Source organism: Streptopelia decaocto (genome assembly GCF_964273445.1).
Source record: "Streptopelia decaocto genome assembly, chromosome: 2".
Taxonomy (NCBI): domain Eukaryota; kingdom Metazoa; phylum Chordata; class Aves; order Columbiformes; family Columbidae; genus Streptopelia; species Streptopelia decaocto.
The window spans coordinates 133,849,925-133,866,258 of NC_138655.1; the positions used below are offsets into that span (position 1 = coordinate 133,849,925).

Here is a 16,334-nt window from a genome sequence, read left to right on the forward strand (position 1 = left end):
AAATTTCATTAACCCTTCAAGTCCTTAACTGGAGTCTAAAAAGCAATATCCTATTCTAAATTCACTCTGGCATTCCTTGTATTAATGTAGAGTTTATAAGTCTCCAGTGTGATTGGCAGGCTTTTCTGTGTAATTTATTAAAAATGCTAGGTTGAATTAGTTACAAAGGTAGATATACAAGCACAGAGCTTAAAATATTTATACTGTCCTGTGTGGCTTTTTTTGATCTGTGAATGGTCTAAAGCGTGATTGTCATGAAAGTCAGCTTTTAGCAAAATTGATTACAATAATTGTTTGAGTTCAAGTGCCTATGTTAGGTGGACTCTATGATCCTCACATTATGATTTTCTCCTCTGCCATGGCTTGTGCATGCTGCTCTGAATTGCTGACTGTGTGTTGACAGGTTCCCCCTCACTGTAACTTGCATCCTTTTTGTTGCTATTCTGCCTGCAGCCTGTCTCATTGGTAACCTGCACACCTTTAATTTCAGACAGTCTTCTGACTAGCATTGTCGTCTTCTCCTTTCAGAAGTGCCTAGCTGCCATTCCATTTACATGAGGCAAGAAGGCTTCCTGGCTCACCCCAACAGAACAGAAGTTAAGTTTTCTATTATGTATCGCTTCTATATGAGAGAAATGTAAAAAATTAAAAAGCCTAGGGGGATTTGGGGTTCACTGGTTTAATTCTGCTGCTGAGAAGACTCGCATCATCTTTCTTTCCCTTCCCAGTCTTGAGTTTCTGATTTTTTTTGTAGCTTCTTTTAGTGCTACAGGTTGATCAGGATGGAAGCAATTTTATTATGAATTTACTCGTTCTGCTTTTCAAGGCCTCTAGCAGTTGAAAGGAAGAGACACTTAAAAATTTGTTCATTTCACTCATTCTGCTCAAGTGATTTTTTTTCCAGGCTATTGGTGTGACAGGCTCAGTTAACTGTTAAACAATCAATTTTATTCAGTGGAGGTTTTTGGCTTTTCATTTTGTTATGATTTTTGCAATGTTTTGGTGCTGCGTAGGCTCAAACTATGTAGCCATTTGATACATACCAAAAATCCTAATGACTTAGAATCATTTAGGTTGGAGAAGATCTTTAAGATCATCAAGTCCAACCGTTAACCTAACACTGCCAAGTCTACCACTAAACCGTGTCCCTAAGTGCCCCACCTACATGTCTTTTAAATGCCTTCAGGGTTGGTGACTCAAGCACTTCCCTGGGCGACCTGTTCCAATGCTTAATAATAAACCTTTGGGTGAAGAAATTTTGCCTAACATCCAACCTAAACCTCCCCCGGCACAACTTGAGGCCATTTCCTCTTGTTCTGTTGCTTGTTACTTGGGAGAAGAGACCAACACCTTCCATGATACAGCCTCCTTTCAGGTGGTTTTAGACAGCAATAACGTCTCCCCTCAGCCTCCTTTTCTCCAGGCTAAACAGCCCCAGTTCCCTTGGCCACTCTTCAGTAGGGCAGAACTTAGATCATTGTCAAAATTAATAATTCTGAGTAAAAGCGCTTTAAATGTATTAGAAAAGAGAAGGCCAACAGAACTAAGAAAGAAGACCATTGAAAAAGATGTTGTACTCTCCACTTCCCTGCTTTGGTGTATCTTTCTTGTCAATGTATAATTTTTTGTTTGCTTGTTTAGGGTTTATTTGTTTTTATTCCAAGGGGCAAATTTCACAAACATGAGGGAAATTGGTTTTGAGATTGATGAGAATTTAGACAGATGTATGAATCCAAGTCCTCTAGTAAGACTAGTGAATGAACGCTAGTGAAAAGACACAACTGGAAAGATAACAAATCTGGCTGAAAGCCCAACTGCTTCTGGGGTGGAATAAAGGCAGAAAATAGAAATAAAAGGTGGTGTTTAGCAAGGAGGGTGAAACAGGAGCTGGAAATTTATAACAGTCTTGGTATATGAAATTATATGAAGTATAGAACCTTGATAAGAGAGGTGAAAGACATCAGGGAAAAATCCACAGGCTGCAGGGCTAAGGTCAACAGATTTAAATTTTAATCAGAGCACAGACATGGGAAAAACAATCTTTGCCATGTTATACACTCGTGAGTACTTGGAGGTGGTAAAATTGTTATGAATGACGTAGAAAAAGCAGTGATGTTCAATAAATATTTGTTCTCTCTATTTGGAAATCACTCAACATGATTTTATGGAAAAAAGGTCATGTCAAATCTGATTCTATTCTTTGCTAAGATTAAAAGTTTAGTTGCTAAAGATACTTGTATCTTATATTTAGACTTTTTGTGGCATTCAATTTGCTACTGCATTACATTCTGATTAAGAAGTTAGCACAAAGCAGTATCAATAAAGTACACATTAAATACATTAAGACCTGGCCAACTGACAGATCTAAAAGTGGCTGGCACTGGCCAGTCATCTCTGAATGGACTGTTTCTATTATAGTTCTGTAGGAATTGATATCAGGAGTGTTGCTATTCAACATTTTCAGTAAAGATATGGGACAAAGTTAATAGATAACTTTATGGCACAAAGATAGGCGGAGTGGTAAATAATGGGCAGGACAGGGCAGTCACAGAAAACAGTTTGAATTGTTTGGTAATCTGGGCACATTAAACAAAATGGTTTTTTAATATGCTGAGTGTAGACCAGGCCTATGGAACTGGGAAGCAGTATATTGGAAAAAATGATTTTGAGGTGGGCCTCCTCCTCCTTGGCTTCACAGTGGGAAAACAGCCCAACCAAATACTGCAACTGTATGACAAAAAGGCCTCTTGTAGTATTTGCACAGTCAAAAGTAGGGCCATAGGGAGACAGGAGAGGAGGAGATGTTTTGTCTTGCTGAGTAGCACTGGTGAGGCTGATACTTGCATACAGTGCAGTTCTGGTTAAGCAAAACATCAAAATAATACTGAAAAGTGGGACTGTGTACAGAAGAGAGTGCTAGGAGGAACGTAGGGTTGCAGAGAGTGTCTTTTAACAGCAAAAATAAATTGTACAGAATTATCTTATTTGGAGGAATCATCAAGGGGGGTGACTTCTGTGAGTATAAGGAGGAGCTACTGAGTAGGACATTTTAGTCTCGCAGGGAGAAGACCCACAGGAACCAATGGTTAAAAGTCAAAGCCGTGCTAGTTCAAACAGGAAATGAGACAAACATTTTAGAATAAATCATAGAGAAAAAGGGGTGCTTTTTCATTTTTGCAGGTGGAGATTATCAGTCTTTTGGGAATGCATACATTAAATAAACAACCCTGTACTGAGGCCAAAATGTTGCGATTGGGTGATGTGTAAAGGATGTGGGATATTAATCTGATTCCTCTATGACTTAGTGTTCCCTCTGGCATTAAACCTATGGTCTCTTCTTTCTCCATGCATCTTTTATATAAACATTTCTCTCTTTTTTAACTTACAGGTTGCATGTATGAAAAGGGACCTAGGCAGTTTTATGATGACACTTGTGTTGTTCCAGAGAAGTTTGACGGTATGTATGACACATTTCTCTTTCTTTTTCGTGTGTCAGGAGATGAAAAAGGAATAGGTGAGGGACTTTTCTCTGTTGCTGATCAAAAAAAGCTCAGTAATGTTCCGATGTAGGATTCCTTAACACACCATTTGCGGTGCGCCCAACCAAAGCTGACCTTTGTCTCTTGAAACCAAAGTCTCCTTTTCAATAGGATGTGGGTTGACTTTTGCCAGTGAAAGATGCTGTATCCAGAGTTGTGGCAGAAGAGCTCAGTTCCTGTACAGTTGAGAAGTAATAGGAGGATTTCCATTGCACTGATGATCACATACTGCTTGTTGTTTGGGATTTAATGAAAGCTGTTCTTATAATTAACAAAACGGTGGAGAAGGCGGCAGCTTTGGTTTTACTGGGGATTAAGCCTCTTGTCTTGCTGTCTGTGAAGTCATGAATAGTGGGGAGTGAGTGTATAGGGCATTTTTGTGTTTGTGTCAGTATATTTGCACCATGTTAAACATTGTACTATTGGTTTATTTTTCAGTGGGATTGATAACAAATCAATGATCTTTTCACAGCAGTACCCATTACAACAGATTTTTTTCCAAGAGGGATTCTGAGGTCAATTAAAATAAATGGCCCAAATTATCCTCAGTTACTCTGATGTAAAATCAGTTTCCTGGTGTAACTCAGTTGATTTCAGATTTATTTTGTTATAGACAAAGCAGATGGACTCAGTATTTCTGACTGGTGACTCTGTTAGTCTGCAACTTTGGGAAGTAATTTGGAGATGGATTATTTAAATATGCTGGAGTGGCTTCTTTGTGTTAGTGGATGCATGTACGGCTTTATTTATTTTACTGGAAAAGATGTGATACCTTCTGATAAACTTGTGAACAGCTCTCTGACCATAGCTAAAAGTAGAGCTGGAGAACTCTTGGGGTTTTTCTCCTGCTTTATTTTGTTTGTTTTCCCCTGAGAATCACTTAATATGGATTACAAAGCTATTGCGTGTCTGGCAGCATTTGTTGTGTTTGCTGAAGAGTCGGAGACTCTAAAATGAAGGTAACCCAAAGAATTACACATTCCTCAAATGGAGGTACAACATGCATTCCAGGGTTTGTAAGGAATGGCAAGAAATAAATAGAGGATTTGGAATAGTGTTAGACCTGACTGAAGTACGCTCAATCCAGAATTGCATTGTCACTGGGTTGACACATTCACTGAAAGGGTAGTTTATTGAAAGTCTACTGGCTTTGGATTGCCTACTTTCCCCCCACCCCCTTACCTTTTTAAGGCACATTGTGTCAATGATTGTGAATGTGACCTGTCTTCAGTGTCAGTGGCAAATTCATATTAATATTTATGGCAATGGGATAAGACCTGTATGCAAGAACTTAAAACTCTTCAGGAGTAGCATTTGTCCATGTCTTTCTTGAAAATCCTTTTTGTTTGTTTGGGTTTTGTACAGGAAAGGGAATGAAAATGGAAAAGAAATACAAATACCATAAAAGAAATAAATGTTTGGAAATATTCGTGCGCTTGCAAAGCAAGTGATTGCTGCCAGCTTCTGTGACTGTCCACTGACAGGATACCTTGTACTCTAGAAGACTGATGTTGTAATACAAATAGGTGTGTTTGTACTTGCAGCATTATGACTTTTGAGGAAAAAATAACGGATTTGTCATCATGTTTTGGCCAGTAAAGCAAAAGTGGTATTAGCTCAGGGCTAGTCATGGTGTTTCAGAAGTAGGTTCTCAGCTGCTTGATTTGACATTAAAGATCGGCACAGGCAAAGAATCTGATCCTCTGTAATACTGCACTTGCTATTTGTGCATCGCTCAGCTATCGTTAAAAGAAAAATCCTGTCCTTGAAAATGAAGGCCTTTCAGGACTGGAACTTGAACCTCACATAAACCAAAAAGCTTTGTGTTGATTTATTTGTTTTCCACAGCTATTGACTCAATTGTCTTTTCTGATTACAAAAGGAAGTGCTCCATTTTTAATATTATTATTCTTTGACTACATGTAGCTGTTCTGTAATGGCCATCAAAGCATCCTAATGTTTTGGTTGAATGTGAAGTCCTGGCTTTCCGTATTAAACACTGCTTATTGGAGAGTATTGCTGTTCTGGTAGTTGAAATTAGGAGTTTTACCAGTGTATCAAGGATTGCTATCATTGTGTGAAGAAAAAAATATTCTCTGCTTCAGCATCAGACCTTTCAGCTATTGTTGTTGGCATGAGTTGTTTAGTATAAATATGATTTAAAAACAACAAAGACACAGTATGGTTGTAGAAGGATGGTCTTTCATTGGCAGTTTGTGGAACTGGTAGCAGAGTATTATTATTGTTTTTAAAAGCTTCCTCTGGATTTGAAATTTTAGAAAAATTAACTCACTGCTTTTCAGGGGGAATACTAATCTAATATGCATATATGAGTAAAAGTAATATGTGCTTATATGCAAGTCCAATATGCCACAGAGGAACTCGCATATCTGCAGGATTTGCATAGCTATACATAAAGCACATGCTGTTTAAGTCCAAGTCAAATACTTTGTCAAATTTTCCTTAGAAGCATTTGCATGCAAAAGAAGTTTCACTCAATACGGTTTTGCAGCTTTACGAAGCATACATTACATTTCCAAAACTGGGGGTTGTGCAAAGTATAGCACACAAATGCAGTACTCAGACATCAGAGTTGCCTACAAAAATAGTTCATGCTCTTTCAGATAAAGGATATTGCAAAATGGTTTGCAAGCGAGATTTGCATGTATCAGAAGTAAATGGGGATAGGATTAGGGAGACTTCCATAAATCATGACTGAATTTCGGTACTTTTTAGTATATTAATGTGTTATTGTAAGAGTGTTTACAATTAACAGCAGACAGAGGAATGTTGCGTTTGTGGGTGGCTGGGTAGTAAGAAATCTTTCCCTCTATTTTATTAACCCTAATGATTGCTTTGCCAGTTTTTCTGACAAATGGAGTGATGATGCTTTTTGAGCATTGCTCATCTAACATTGTTGCTGTTCTGTGCAGGTGATGTCAAACAGGAGCCAGGCATGTACCGCGAGGGACCCACGTATCAACGGCGAGGCTCGCTTCAGCTCTGGCAGTTCTTGGTAGCTCTTCTTGATGACCCATCAAACTCTCACTTCATAGCATGGACTGGCCGAGGCATGGAATTCAAGCTGATCGAGCCAGAGGAGGTATGTTAGACAGACAGCGTGTCCTGATACCCACTGCCCCGTTGTGCAAATTTAATAGTACTCCTTTGGACTCTGGGTCTTGCTTGCCTTCAGTGTTTTGTTTCATTAGCACTTTAGAAGGGTGACAGAAAGGATGGCAGGGGTATTACTTCAGTTAGGACAGAGGTGTGGTTAAGCATAGTCTTAATTTTCTAGTCCCACTAAATAGTAAAAATATTGCAAGTACTAGAGTTATAAAATACTTGGCATTAATTTTAGGGCCTGGATTTTTCAGAATCGCTTCATGGATAGAGCTGTGTTCCAAAATCCTTTGGAAACTTGTCCCTGAATAGTCTTTGAACACCAAATATTCTTTGGTGTGAAGATACAGGAACTTGGAACTTTTAGGCTGTAGAATGAAGGACCCCAAGTCTGACAGATGGCAAAGGAGGAAGTTAAGATTGTTAGACATTAAAATCCCATCAAAATTATATAAATCCCCCCTTTCTAGAGTCATCTTCAGAGTCTTCCTGCGCTTATCTGTATCTTCAGATTGTTTAGTTCACACTGAGGTCCTGGACTTGCAAACACTCATGTACACGCACAGCTCTCCTGAACCATGAAGGACTCATGGGGTAGATAAAATTACTTGTATTCATGACTATTTGCTGGAGCGTGACTTAGTTCACTTGTGTGATAAACAGGAATAAATTGAACATTTTATTATGTAAACTTTTTTTTGGACTAGGTAGCATTAAATAATCTATCATGTGTTCTAAACAGCCGTGGAAATTGTTGGAAAATCTGGTGTCCGTGAATTTTATTGTAATACTGATGCGGATGATTTGATTATGGTTGTTAAAAAGCAGTATCTTTCTGGTTTACATTTTAGCCCCTTGGACAGAGTTGTGTAATAGAGGCGATCACAGCATATTTTCCATCAGGATCCCCTCTGAGCTAGAGCTGAGTAAGAGGGTTTGGGAGTGTAAGGCTGCTTCTGCGTTCCACCAGCTATTTCTGCTGTTTGCCATTCATCTGCTGGCATAAGCGACCTGAAAGCTTTCTTGTATTTAAGTTACATCATCCGCCAAGAGCCCTTAGGGCTTGATAGAGTAGCTGGGGATGGCAACAGGACTGATGTCCCTTTCCTTCCCGACATGGTCTGGCTGAGAGGCAGGTTGCTGCAAGGACTCATGTGCTTACTTTCATTTGTCTGAGCATCCCCCTCACTAGTGGTAGTCACCGTGGCAGATCCTGGCACTGTGCATCTGAGGATTTGATGACAGAAGAGTCTTAGTTGATTTGACACTGAAACTTTGCTTGCATGTCTGCAGCCTTAGCAGGCTACATGCGCTACTTAGTTGTGTGACCTGGCCCAGAACAGAGTGAAATCTTTGGAAAGGCTTTTGTTTGATTTTGTTGAATGGGGTATCTAATTTTGCCTTCTACCTCAGTCAGAGTATTTTTTACCATCGTAGTTTTGTCTTGTCTTCCAGGTATGCTAAAAGTTTTTCAAGATTAAAGAGATTTATTGAAAAATGGTTCCCAGCAGATAGTGCAAAAACTTAAGAGGATTTGTTAGTTAAGAAAGGGAAGGTAGCAAAACAAAACCCTAAGACTTCCTTATTGTGCAAGTCCCTAAAGAACTGCGTATTCTGATTAACTGGATCGTCTGCTTGTCAGGGTTTCTAGCAGTTGCTTTGTGTTTTTGAGGAGCACTGCATCCAAGATCTGGTTGAGGCAGGCTACTTGAAACTTCCTTCACTCCTCTGTGCTCTTAGGAAGTACAAAGTAGCCTAAGTTGTTTTCATATGAATGTCATGGATCTGACAGAAACTGTCGATTAAAATAAGAATAGCCTGTGGGAAGTTGCACACTTCTGTTGGTTGCCAAGTGTAAATTGAGGGAAGTCAAAGAGCTTGTTGGTTCAGCTGTGGCAGGTTAGGATGTCAATAACATGACCTTTCCATCCCATCCTCTTCCGGAGGTTTATGCCCTTGTAGAAAGGGTGACAATAAAAATGAATATGTGTCAGCTCCTAGAGCACCATAGTTCATTCGGAAAGTAGATAACGGTGAACTGTGGAGGCTAAGAGTTGGGCATAGGTCCATTTCTGCTGTCTTGTCACAGGGCCAGCAGCCTTCAGCAGGAAGGTGGGGTGGAAGGCTAGAAGCCTGAACCCCATCCACAGAGCAAGACTTGATGAATGCTGTGCAGTTCAGGGACAGGAAGACTTGCTTACCAAGACTACTTCTGGACCTGCTTGCTTATTTAGGAATGTCAAAATACCACATAACCTAGCATATACTTAACCATTATTTTGTTGTAGTTATCTTTGCAGTGTATTTAGTTATTATGCAAGCCTGTTTTGTTGGAGACTTTTAGGACTCTGATTAATGCAGAAAAAGCTTGGCAGGAATAAACAAAGAATGATGTAGGCATATGTTACAAAGATGAATGGGTAAATCAAGGTTATATACCTAGGCCAAATCTACAGCTGGAATAAATTGACATGATTGGATGTATGTTTCAACACAGCTATAACATAGCTGAAGTTAGCAGAGCCATGATAATTTACATAAGCCTGAAAAGCTGCACCATTGAAAGGAAATAATGCTCTCAAAAGAAATTTTAAAAATTATTGTCCAGATGGAGATCAAAGTCATGGATTTTGGTGTTGTTATTTAGTCCCCTTCAATTCTCAGTGCTGCATGTCATCTATGGTTTGCATCAAAAGGCTCCAGACACCTATGGGAAAGTTGCGCAGAGTAGTGTGCAGAGAAGCTGCTTGGCTACTCTCTCCTTTTTCCACATGCACCTTTCAAACATTTTTATAAAATGTGCTTTAAAGAGTTCATCAGCTTTGACTTTTTTTCCCCTCTGGTGACATGATAGCCATTTGTATGGCCAGTAATTGAAATGTCACCAACAGCCAATTATGATTTCAGGTAGGGAATAAGCAGTTAAGCTATTTAAACAAAAGGTCTCTTGGTCCAGAACTACCTTTGGCAATAAAACAGGAAGCATAAAGGCAAGTAGAAATCATAGGTCAGAGCAGAAGGCATATTGTTCTCTATGGAATGGCTTCATGAGTTATTTGCAACTCCCCATTTATTATTATTTTTAAGGGACATGATACAACTGCAACTATGAAATTTCTGTCCCATTCTTCATACTGACATATAAGTTCTTCCAAGCAATTACCCCGCCTCCTCTTGATAATTCATTTTCTTTGCTGAAGTAATATTTAAGACTGAGAGTTGGCTTTTGACTTGTATCTCCTAATAATCTCAACATCAGTGTCATTCCAAGTACATACAGTCTGTATTAGTTCATGAACTAAGTGTGTGCATGTGTGTTTAATATAACTTAGTGTTCTGACAGCAAGGAAAACACAGGAATAATACAATTATCCACAGTGTCAAACTAGAAAAGTTTTCATCTTGCATGAAAGTTTTCTGGTGGAACGTGATAGATATTTTTTGTATATAATCTCTTTACATGGCTTTATTTTTTCATCAGTTGATTGAAAACAAACAAAAAACCCCCCAGTGCTCCACTACATTTGCAAATAAGTAAGTCTGCTTCAAGTTTAATGGATGACTGTGTGTCCAATTAAAAGTCATAGGAGTAAATGGGAAATTCAGGTCATGGCAACCTTTTCTCTTGTGTTTATTAATTGCACCTGCAGGGTTCCTCCTCCTCCATCCCCAAATGAACTATCTGATGATAAGATCTGCTTGTTAAATGCATTTAACAAATCAATGCTAATCCATTTTTGTGGCAGGTGGCACGTCGCTGGGGGATTCAGAAAAATAGGCCAGCTATGAACTATGATAAACTTAGCCGATCACTTCGCTATTATTATGAAAAGGGAATCATGCAAAAGGTGAGCAGCTAATTTTGTATTGAATTTCACTGGCGTGTTGCATATTAATCTGTAAGTCAGTTTATGAGGAGTACTTGTAACTGCATTGCTTAGGTAGGTTTTTCATCTATTTAGGCAAACACTAAGCTTTTTCACCTACCAGGTCCAGTATATGCATCAAGATTTTTTTTTTTTTAATGTAGAAAATGTCTGTGGTTTTACTTCACACAATGCACATCATGATTATAGGGAAAGAGGTAACATTCAAAAATATCCAAAAGAGCTTCCTGCCACCTGGGAAAGGCAAACAGTAGAGTATGGTATGAATAATGTTTTGCAGTTCTAAATTAGCTGCCCAGTGCTTGGGTACACTGGTAAGTGCAAGATGGGGAGAAAAATGATACCAATTAACATACCAAATAATTTAATATTTTACCAATAGTGTTGTAATAATACCATTTTAAAGTGGAATTTAATATTTTATAATAGGCTGAATTATGAGAAATATTTAACAATAATTTATATATAACAGTCTAGTCGTATTCAAGCCATCCTTCTAATTGGCTTGCTGATTTATACATGTATATTTTTAAATCTTGCCAAGTACTACTATGGAGATTGACTGAGAAATCAATAGGAGAGACCTGTCTGTTGCATCTGCAAAACTGACAGGTGTGATCGAAGATCATAATGAACACCTTGTGCTGTAAATCTTGTTCCATATCTTTTGACGTTAGTTTTGTGACGTTTAATGACTGACGTGTTTAAACCTGCCCTTTACCAATTCCATGAATGGAAACGATGCTCTTGGCTCGAGTTACTGGACAATTTTTCCAGTAGGTTTTGTGAAGCCTCAGTTTGGAGTTGCCTGTTAAAAGTTCTCTTGCTTTGATTACGGGATCATTGTAGCGTTCTCCTTTTTCACTAACCAGAAGGCAACGGGGACAACAATCGGGGGTAGTATTGGCTTGTGGTACTTCAGCAGCACAGCCCCTCATCCATTTCTGTGTGTCACATAGCTCTCTGCATTGAGTGTTTGTGAAGTGGACTGGAGACTGGGTCCAGTCGGGGAGAAGCTGAAACGCTGGATTGTGCTGGGCGGTGCTGCAGGCAGAGGAGCTCCTTGCTGCAGGTTCCAGCTCTGCTGCATGAGCAGTCCTGCTGGCACAGCTCAAGGGCAGAACAGAGGCAAGAGCGAGTCGCAAAGAGAGTGAAACAAGTTGAAAAGGTGGGGACGGGAATATCGTAAGGCTGATAATGCTGCCCAGCCCACACATCCATTTAATATGGAAAGTTTACAAGTACTTCTGACAGCTAGCTTGCTAGCTCTTAAACTACTACTTTATTATCTACAAGAATGTATTTAATACACATTTTAAAAGCTAATTTGGATGCTTATTTTTCTGACATAGCAATGTTTGAGGTTTGCTCTGGGATCACTCTATCTGGCCAGTTAGTGTACATTAAAAACTAATGGTGGTTGTCGATTCATAGCAGGTTTCTTTACTGAAGGGTTTGCAGGCACATTTTTCCCCCTTTTGTTTTAAGTTAAGCAATGATAACAGATTATGCAAATGCCCAATTTCTGAATGCAACCTTAAGTCTGTCAAACTTGCTCACATTAATTTGATGAAAAAAACTCTACTTCAGATACAGCATCTACCAAAATTTTACATTATTTATATAATAAATAGGGTGAAAATTGAGGCAGCTGCTTCAGACTGTTTTGCACCCATAAAAACACTTTCACCACCTTCATTCACTCACTCCCTTCCAGTGCCATGCTAGCTGGAGTTGCAAGAAGCAGGCAATATGATCTTTATGTTAAAATCACTTTAATAAACTGCGAGCATACAACATGGTTCTTATTTTTAAGGTAATTCTTTAAGGTCCTTGAGAAGACACTATATTGACTTCTTTTTTTTTTAATAAGACACAAATTCTTTATTGTTTTTACCATTCTCCAGCTTTTAAGAAGGTGAAGCACAGGCATTTAGTGCTGTTTCTGAATAAAGGAAAACTTTAGGATCTTTGGACAAATTGCCCCTCCATAAGCAAATCCAAATGTCCCAGCTTTGCATGAGCAATTGCTGAGTACATATTAGCCTACGTATTTGCTTATGCTGTCCCTGTACAATCAGTATGCACTATAACTAAGTGCTTTTACACTTAAGTGTGAATCAATCTGCGTAAAATGAAGTTCAGATCTCTATCATGCAATGTGATTCTTTTTTCCACTTCGCACACAGAATGTTGGACTTAGTCATTTTATTTCACCACTGTAGTGACAATTTGTTTACATTTTCCAATGAGAACAGTTCCATTTGTGGTTAAGTATAGGAAGCAATCACAAACAAAAGTTTAGAATACCTAGTTCATCTTCCAACAGGATATCACGTGTGACAAAACTGAGCGCGTTCTCCACAGTCTGTTTCTGCAAAACCTTCTTGTCTTTGCTAGGTCATTGCCTTACCAGTTGTGCTGCTGCATTATTAATTGTTTAACAAAGGTGAATTCTTCACAAGACTGTTGAACTTGGAGTTTGAAAACCGCAAGGTCTTACACTGCACCTTTTTGTCCCTTCTGTTGTCCTAAGGTGGCTGGAGAAAGATACGTCTACAAGTTTGTTTGCGACCCTGAAGCGCTTTTCTCCATGGCTTTTCCAGACAACCAACGCCCCTTACTGAAGACTGACATGGAGCGTCACATCAACGAGGAGGACACTGTACCCCTGTCCCACTTTGATGAGAGCATGGTCTACATGCAGGACGGTGGCTGCTGCAACACCCACCCCTATAACGAAGGCTATGTCTATTAACAACAGTGACAGTGAAGGGGATGTTTCCCCCCCTCCCTTCGGCTTCTCCTCTTTCTCAAGACCCAGAGGAAAGCTTAATCGACTTCAGTTCGTTTTTTAAATAGTACACTAAAAGGGGCTTTTCCTGTTGCATTACTCCTATGGTCTGCCATGGACAGCGCACTTTATTTGAAAGGGGGGTTTGGAACCTAAACGTTGTTCTGTGTAACAGGAGGAAAAGGGTGGGTTTGCTTTTTACTTAAGTTTGGGAAGGGAACATACAGGTTTTAAGTACAAAAAAGCTATATCATGTCTGTTTTGTTTCATATCAGCATAAGATATTGTACATTTTCTCTGGGTATCTGTAGTACAGTTAATTCTTATTGTGCAAAATAACCACTTGATGATGATATCAGCACAACATGCCTAGGGCATTTGTTTCTTGCCATTCTTAATTGTCTTTCTGCAGTTCTAAAAGAGGAGCAAAGCATATACCACAGCATTTAATTTAGAAGCTTGCAGCGGCAGACTTTGCACCTTGCCTCTGAAAACAACCCAGATATCTCAAGAGATTTTCTTTTTTCTTTCTTTATTTTTTTCTTCCTGGTGTGGCCTCAAAAAAAAGCCTGGTTAATGCCAGAGTGGCTGTATATACAATGACCAAGAAAAATCCCTGACTTCAGACTGCAAGCCGCATGCCATATCAGGTGCCACGTTGCTATACATGTATGGCCCATGCTATGGGTTAGACCTTTCAAGATCCATTTGAGGGTAGTAATTACATGTGGTAGGCTTTCTGATGATCGTGTCAGCATTAAATACAGGATCATGATCAGGAGGGAGAAGACATTTTGTATCCTTCCATTTCCTTTGGTACATAAATAAGTTATTTAATCAATAGAAATTAACTGTACTAAGTCACATATCTAATTATGCTGTTTAGACACAGCAAGCACTCCTTGAGAAAAATATCCAATACACTAAATAGGTACTTTAGTAATTTTTAGACACGGTACCCAATAATATGCATTTAAACCTTTTACTGCTGTGTTATGTTGATAACATATATAAATACTAGATAATGCTAATGCTTCTGCTGCTGTCTTTTTCTGTAATGTTCTCTTTGATGCTGAATTTACTATGACCATTTATAAGCAATGCTGTAACTACAGGTAGCATTTCAGGACAAAATAGATGACTTGAACCATTTATTGCTTAGAAAATAGCTTACGCCATAGCTGTGCTATAAGCAGCTTTTATGCGCATCCACAAATGACTAGTAAGCTTCAGCTTGCTAAGGAAAGCTCTGCAGAACCTTTTGTAATTGTCGGTGGAACGGAGACTTAGACAAATTGTCAAAGAATACCATGAAGTCGCTGTATGACGTTGTAGTGCGGGCACTGATGTTACCAATCAACTTGTTTTGGACACTAAATGTAAATGTGATCAGATATGCTTGGAAGACAATTTAAATTTTGAGGGGTTTTTGTTGTTGTTTTTTCAAATTTTATTTTTTGAGAGGGGCAATCCTGAACACAAGCCACACACACTATTCTCTATGTAAAATGGAAAGGAAAAAAAAAAGCCCTGACAAATACCCCAAAGTTTTAAATATTTATGAGCACCTTCTCTGAAATATAATATTTCCTAGTTTGAAGGGAGGGAGAAGGGGGTAAGATCTGGATTTCTTTTTTTTTGCCCAGTGAAATCTAAATAGGTGTTATATTGAGTACTTCGTTTTCCTGTATTCCCAAGAAGTGGGAGGAAAATGAATGCATAACCATAAAACAACAAGAACAGTTTTCATCAGAATGGGTAGATTTCAAAGACAATCCTACGTGGTGGGTTAATTTTCGATCCTCTGTGAGTTAAGGCACTACTTAAGCCATGAATATTCTAATATATAATTAATCAAAAGTAAAGAAGTAGTGGTCACTGGAAACCACAGGTGCATAAAAAACATTTGGGCAGGTATTTAATTTACTCAGATCCATAAGACAACATATTTTTTGGGAGTGTATATATGCCTTAATATGTCACCTAATTCTGTCATCCATAAATCTCAATGGCACTTAAATTTTCAGTGATCAACCAGGAATCAGAAGTTTAAAACTGCAGAATTAGCAAAAACGGAAAGGGAAGAGGTTGACTAAGATTGTTTAAAAAAATGTGGTTTCCATTGAAATAAGGTTCAAATGAAACATGCTTTGATGAAAAGACCTTGGATTGGTTTCGGTTCTTTAATGTCAGCACGGGGCGCCTCTTGCCTGTGACAAGATGTGGGTATTTGGGAAAGGGGTTGGGCAAAAAAGAAAAAAAAAAAAAAAGGAAAAAAAAAAAGACAAAAAAATGCATAAAATGTGTAATATTTAAGAAGAAATATATATATATCTGTATACGGTAGTGACTCACTGAACAAAACAAGCAATCAGACCAACATTACATGATCTCTCAGCAGAAGATATAAAAAGTCTTTCACTGAACTGATTAACCCTTTTAAAAATGTACCTAAGAGGTTTATTTAAAGTCTGTTTTTATTCCACTTTTTTGTTTGTTTGGGGTTTTTTGTTTTGTTTTGTTTGGGGTTTTCAGGTAGAATAATAAATCTGGCAGCTGATTTCTGCAAGATTGTTGTGTATTGGATTCCTAACCATTTGGACTGGAGAGGCCCCTGCAGTAAGGTGATTCTTTTGGAAGAGACTGTGGTCTGCTCCCAGTGCCTAGAATGGCTTCCTGCAAAATGTAACCAAAAAAAAAAAGAAGTGAGGAGTATGTACAATTCATATATATGTGAGTTATAGCCAGAAGTTAGATATTGCCAAAGCATCGTATTTGACTGACAAAAGGGAGGAGGATGGTCTCTGTAAATTTGGAGGAAGACTGATTCTGACGAAGAACATACACACATTTTCACAGGGTGTTTTTATACCCTACTGAATTTGAATGTTGGGTGTTTGGGGCTGGGGTGGGCCTGCTGGCTTTTTGTTTGTTTGGGGTTTTTGGGAGGTTGTTTTCAAGCTGTGCCACAAGTGGAGGGAAAAACGCAGG

At 38.7% G+C, this 16,334-nt stretch overlaps 1 protein-coding gene across 3 annotated transcripts in view; it reads left to right on the forward strand.

Moving 5' to 3' along the window:
* The window catches only part of ETV1 (ETS variant transcription factor 1), a 67,693-nt gene extending 51,781 nt beyond the window's left edge, over positions 1–15,912 (forward strand). For 2 of the 3 annotated variants that reach the window (XM_082046650.1, XM_082046649.1), the window contains exons 9-13: positions 529–595; positions 3,387–3,457; positions 6,473–6,642; positions 10,409–10,510; positions 13,086–15,912. In XM_082046650.1, coding sequence (XP_081902776.1) covers positions 529–595; positions 3,387–3,457; positions 6,473–6,642; positions 10,409–10,510; positions 13,086–13,307 — 632 coding nt within the window. In that variant the 3' untranslated portion in view covers positions 13,308–15,912. The remainder of the gene's footprint in view (positions 1–528; positions 596–3,386; positions 3,458–6,472; positions 6,643–10,408; positions 10,511–13,085) is intronic. The other variant, XM_082046651.1, reaches the window with a different exon arrangement.
* Positions 15,913–16,334: the final 422 nt, after the last annotated feature.